We start from the raw sequence: 5,830 nt of genomic DNA, 5'->3' as shown, positions 1-5,830 counted from the left end.
CCCATGTGCTTTTTTCACATTGCATGCCTCTGTCAAAACATCTCATGTGCCCCGTAAATATATACAACTGCTACGCACTCTAATTTTTTAAAAAACAAATTAGATGGCCAATAAAATAATAAAAAAATAAAATCATGATAAACTTCACTGCATGCTACTTTACTGCTCCCTCTCTGTTACCTTTATCTGGTGAAAAGCTGACTGCACTGTGTACAAATTAAGAACCTTAAGAAATAACAAAACAAAATCAAGTAAAATAAAACAAAGCAAAGTGCATCAAAATAAAATAAAACAGCCTCAGTAATAGTTACTGGAATTGCAGATATCATGTCAGGAAAAAAAAAAAAACCTACTTTTTCCCTGGCTAGTCTTTTTAATTGCAACATTAAAGAGACAGTAACTATAACACCTGATAGAAATGGTTCATTGTTGTTGCACAGAATAAGAAAAGACAACACTTCAAAATGACTATTTGTTTTTATTTTCACTCATCTTATGGGCACTCACTTATCGAGCTTTTTCACCTTTCCAATTTCTTCAAATGTCGAACAACCACAGAATGTTGGACGTTGAGTTCTTTGGCAACTTCTCATGTAGTTGTAAAAGAATCAGCTTCAAAGATTGCTCTCAATTTATTGTTGTCAACTTCTGATGGCCAGCCACTATGCTCCTCATCTTCAAGGCTCTCATCTCCTTTGCAAAACTTCTTGAACAACTGCTGCACTGTACATTTTTTAGCAGTTCCTGGGCCAAATGCACTGTGACTTGCAAAGAAAAGTGGATTTTATGTAACAACTGGTGATGACCAGCTCAGTGGTGGGATGGAGAAGAAGCTCCAAAGCACTTCTCAAAGCCAAACTTGCACCACAAAAAGGTCATGGTCACTGATTGGTGGTCTGCTGCCGATCTGATCCACCACAGATTTCTGAATCCCAGCAAAACCATTACATCTGAGAAGTATGATCAGCAAACCAATGAGAGGCAACAAAAACTGCAACACCGTTAGCCGGCACTGGTCAATGGAAAGGGCCCAGTTCTCCAGAACATGCAACTGCATGACACACAACCAGTGCTTCAAAAGTTGAATGAATTGGACTATGAAACTTTGGCTTATCCACCACATTCACCTGACCTGTCACCAAACAACTATCACTTCTTCAAGCATCTTGACAACTTTTTGCAGAAAAACACTTCCACAACCAGCATCATGCACAAAATGCTTTCCAAGAGTTCATCAAACCCCGAAGTACGGAATTTTACACTCCAGGAATAAACAAACTTATTTCTCATTGGCAACAATGTGTTGATTGTAATGATTCCTATTTTGGTTAATAAAGATGTGCTTGAGCCTGGTTATAACGGTTTAAAATTCACAGTCCAGAACCACAATTCCTTTTACGCCAACCTAGTTCAATTTTTCAGCCATATGACTAAACACCCATTATTTTTATACATTTCTGCATCTCTAGCCTTAGTGTGTTGAACTTTCTTCCCATATTTATTACCTTCTAGATGGCTGTTGGAATTCCAGGCATCAAATCCAGGTTCAGAAAAGGAAAGGGGCAGTGCTAGCACCAGCACCAGCCATCTCTTTCTCTCTAGAAGATAACCTCTCCAGCAGAATTCCATTTATGTTTTATTGGGAAAATATTAGATATATAGCCAGTCTTAGTTTCAAGAGAAGCTGAGATATCAACTGTATGGCAGAAGTAGGTTTATTGCCTGGGTCAGGCATGTTTTCAGCTTCAAAAATTTAGGTTATCATAGCAATGAAAAATGAGGTCGCTTTTGGCCAGGCAACTAAAAAACAGCCACTTATTTTCTTAATCGAAACTGAGTTGCAAATAAGAACCATTTGCAAAGCATGTTTTATATTAAAAGCACCCTTGTTGGAGTAAAATAGAATATTTGAAGAAATCTGTGAAGTAAGTGGTTAAACCCATCAACACCATGGGAATCTCTCACAGTAGAGGAAGAACAAATCAAAAGCACTGTGATCTCCCAATGGGAAAAAATATGACTATGACATGATGAGAGTCATAGAAATAGCAAGTTTTAATCATTTTTTAAAGGAGGAACTTAACTGACTCAATCTGATGACATCTTGGCACAATATTAGATTGTACAATTGGGAAGGCTAAACTTTCTGATCAACTTGTTACCTACTCCACATAGTTACAAAGTTGCTTGGAGCTTTCCTTTCTGTATGTGCCTTAGAGAAAGCCAATTCTCCAATCTCAGTTTGAGTAAGAGTGAGTTTAATACGTGGTTAATGGAACAGGCATATCCTTTAGAAGCATATCATGATATTTATAATGATAAAATGATAATAATGATGGAGGTTGGCATTTATTAAATGCTTACTGTGAATTAACGGTATTACATGCCAGAAGGTCTTCTTAGGTTCCAGCAAACAAACCCACACACTATCAAAGGCCTCACCTGGCATAAAATTAACTCAGGGAAACAGGATAGTAAATCCAACATTCCAGAAGGGCAGTTTTAGGAGTTTCTCTTACGGGAAAGAAGTCCTGAAAGCAATTGAAGGCATAGACTCTGTCATTTAAAGTCATAGCTCAGGTAGGAGGACATAAGATTTCATCAAGGGGTGCAGAGTTCACCTTAACTTGGAATCCTCAAGCTCTGTAAGCGCCTATATCACTTGTAACAATTTCATAGGCATCCATAGCTTCTAGAATTCCCTGCCAAAGACATGCCAAGTTACAAAAGTAGCCTGAAGCTATTATTTCCCACTAGATATCTATAACACATTAATCATCCTCCCAGTTCAGGGGTCATTTGCTGATCAGAGATAATTTGTGCCATAAGTAATGTTGTGTAGTAATGTTTATTAGGTTTCTAGGAAAGCAGAACTAGAAATTAATCCAAGATCAAATTTATCCACAAAGAGAAAACAAAGCTAACCCTTTGCCCACATATGCATTATTTATTTAATATTCGCAACAAACCCATATGATGGAAAGGGTATTATTTTTATTATCAAAGAGAAATTATGAGCAGAGATGTAAAGTTTCTTGCCTATGATCACATAGCTTGTTATTAGTAAAGCCAGGATCAAATTGAAATTTGCTGGTTCTAGGGTCTGAATTCTGAACTCCATGTCTCTCATAATTCTATGGAAGGAGAGGAGAATGTAATGTAAATTGAGCTATGTTCAGAGATGTTTCTAAGGCTATTTAGAAATTTTATGAAAATAAAACAACTTAAACTGTTTTAAGTATCAGCTCTTTTATTGTTATTTTGTTTTTAATACTGGAAAAGCTAAAATGATTGTTGATACAGGAGTTTGCATTGATGGACACATATCTTTTTCTCCCTCAAAATCTGTCTCATAATAGGCAAATGTGCACTGATCAACAATCTGTGTTTATTGGAATTTGTTCAATTGCATATTTATTTCGCGTCACATATCCTGCATCTAAATAATCATTGAATTTGGTTCAATATGCAGGAATTTGGGTTAATGAGCCTAGATTCAAGAAGAAAAACTTCTCTGAGCAATTCAAGTAACTTTCCAACAATCAAAGGAACTTGCTAGAATACCTATGATTCAGACTATGAACCTGAGACATCCCAATTGCCATAGAGATATCTGCATCCTATCTATGGCTCTTCAATCTTCTTTCTTATGGAGGCATTTTCTGTTCTTACAGTCCTTTGACTAGGAACATAATTTAAAATATTTCACAATTGGTATGGCCCTGGCACTAATTAGTTAAAACAAGTGCTGGCCATAGTGAAAGAGAAGATCTGTATATAAGCTTTGTAGAACATTTTACCTACTACTTGGTCAATATTTGTTAGGTCAACCAGCTTTATATTCCCCTGAGACTCAAAGAAGGGAGAAGGAGAGGATATTTAACCATATTGAGTCATGAATATATGGCTAAATATCAGCATTGCATCTCTCCCTGCTTTGACTTTCAATGAATATGAGTTTTGTAGAGGTAAAGGGTATTGATAAGATGATATGAAATTAGGTCTTGGGGTATAACATACTTGTGCAATTTCTTATGAATGTGGGATTTGAGAATCTGGATCTTTGAAATTGTTACGTGGAAGTCTACCAAATTTTTTTCTTGAGCTGTCCACCAGTAATTTCCCTTTTTTTCTCATATTATATTTTCTCACTTATAAAATAATGAGCTTGGTTTAGACCAGGGAATCCCAAACTGTCTACGAAATAGGAATCCCAGGAAGTTTTAAAAATTATTCATGGCAGGGTAACATTCCAAACATACTCAGTAACACTCTCCACATATTTTTTGGGGGGAATCCTTATTTTAACAAATTTCCAGGTGATTCTTATGTAGCTAGTCCAACCTTAGTTTGAAAACCCCTGTAAAAAAATAAATGATTCATAAGTTTTCATTTGTATCAGAAGGTCCCAGACAATATTTAGAGAAAATGTTGGCAAATTATATTTATGTTCCCTTTAAGCCCATTCTGAATCCTTGAGGAGGCCCTATTAAGATTCTGCTATTTTCGCCTCTCCCAAGACCTGTTGTATATCAGTCCAGAACATCCTTAGGATAGTGACATCTGCCCATCACTGCCTTCCTGAAGGCCTCCTTCACCTCCTTGTTCCTCAGGCAGTAGATGGCTGGGTTGAGGGATGGTACAATGACAGTGTAGAGCACAGAGATAATCTTGTTGTGGTTGAAGGTGTACATGGCCTGGGGCCGTGCATAGGTGAAGAGAGTGGAGGAGTAGTAGATAACAACCACTGCCAGATGAGTGGCACAAGTGGAAAAGGCTTTGCGGCGTCCCCTGGAAGTAGGGATCCTCAGGATGGCTGCAATGATGGCAGCATATGATGAAACCACAGCCAATAGAGGGAGGAGAATCATCACCAGGGCCAGAAGGAAGTCTACTAGCTCTGCTTGCTCCTTGTCAGAACAGGTGAGGTTGAGTAGTGGTGAAATATCACAGAAAAAGTGGTTGATAACGTTGGGTCCACAGTAGGACAATTGGGAAATAAAAAGAAGCTTCATCATGGAGCTGAAGAAGCCACTGCCCCAAGAGGCAGCAGCAAGGCGAGTGGCCAGACTGGAAGGCATGAGACTAGGGTAATGGAGTGGTCCACAGATGGCCAGGTAGCGGTCATAGGCCATAACTGCCAACAGCACACATTCAGTACAGGCTAAGGCAATAAAGAAGTAGAGTTGGGTCATGCAACCTACATAGGAGACTCTACTATCCTGGGTAAGAAAGGCTGCCAAGAGCCGAGGAATGGTGACGTTGATGTACCAAAGCTCCAGGAAAGAAAGATGGCCAAGGAAAAAGTACATGGGGCGATGAAGGCTTGGAGTGAGCCATATTGTGAAGACAATGAGTGCATTCTCCAACAATGTCAGAAGGTAAATTGCAAAGAAAAGGACAAAGAGGAGCAGCTGGAAGGGAGGAGTGGTAGGGAAACCCACCAAGACAAACTCTTCGACATGGCCTCCACTCAAATTTCTCATGGTCTCTGTCCACTTGAGTGCCTCAAATAAATCACAGGAAGAACAAGAGGTTTGAAAGGTAGGTGCAACAAACCGCCAACATACTCTCACAGGTTATAACCACTGAAGATGCTTAGTGGTATATTAATTATTATATCATTTTCCCTCTTCACTTCGCTGTTTTTTCTCTCACCTTATAGGAAAAGTTAACAGACCTGAGTACTCAATTACCTAGCGATCTTAACTATAGTGGGTATTTGATAAATACTTTCTGAGTGATTTCAGAACTGCCTTGGCATTTTGATTCTTGTCCAGGATGTGCTCTTCCTTTACACCCTTTAGAAACAACTATAAACTCCTAAGCC

The 5,830-nt window shown here is 38.5% G+C and overlaps 1 protein-coding gene across 1 annotated transcript; it reads right to left on the bottom strand.

Moving 5' to 3' along the window:
• Nucleotides 1-4,532: 4,532 nt before the first annotated feature.
• OR6P1 (olfactory receptor family 6 subfamily P member 1) lies at nt 4,533-5,486 on the bottom strand. Its single transcript, XM_005541331.3, has one exon. The coding sequence runs from the start codon at nt 5,484-5,486 to the stop codon at nt 4,533-4,535; it is 954 nt and encodes a 317-aa protein (XP_005541388.3).
• Between the last annotated feature and the right edge of the window lie 344 nt (nt 5,487-5,830).

This window comes from Macaca fascicularis, chromosome 1, assembly GCF_037993035.2.
Source record: "Macaca fascicularis isolate 582-1 chromosome 1, T2T-MFA8v1.1".
In the NCBI taxonomy this organism is placed as follows: Eukaryota; Metazoa; Chordata; class Mammalia; order Primates; family Cercopithecidae; genus Macaca; species Macaca fascicularis.
Note: the sequence above shows the minus strand (reverse complement) of the source record. Positions and strands in the feature narration are given on the sequence as shown.

Bases quoted from the DNA above. Each gene is read 5' to 3' on its own strand.
- OR6P1 (XM_005541331.3), bottom strand. From the start codon at position 5,486: ATGAGAAATTTGAGTGGAGGCCATGTCGAAGAGTTTGTCTTGGTGGGT.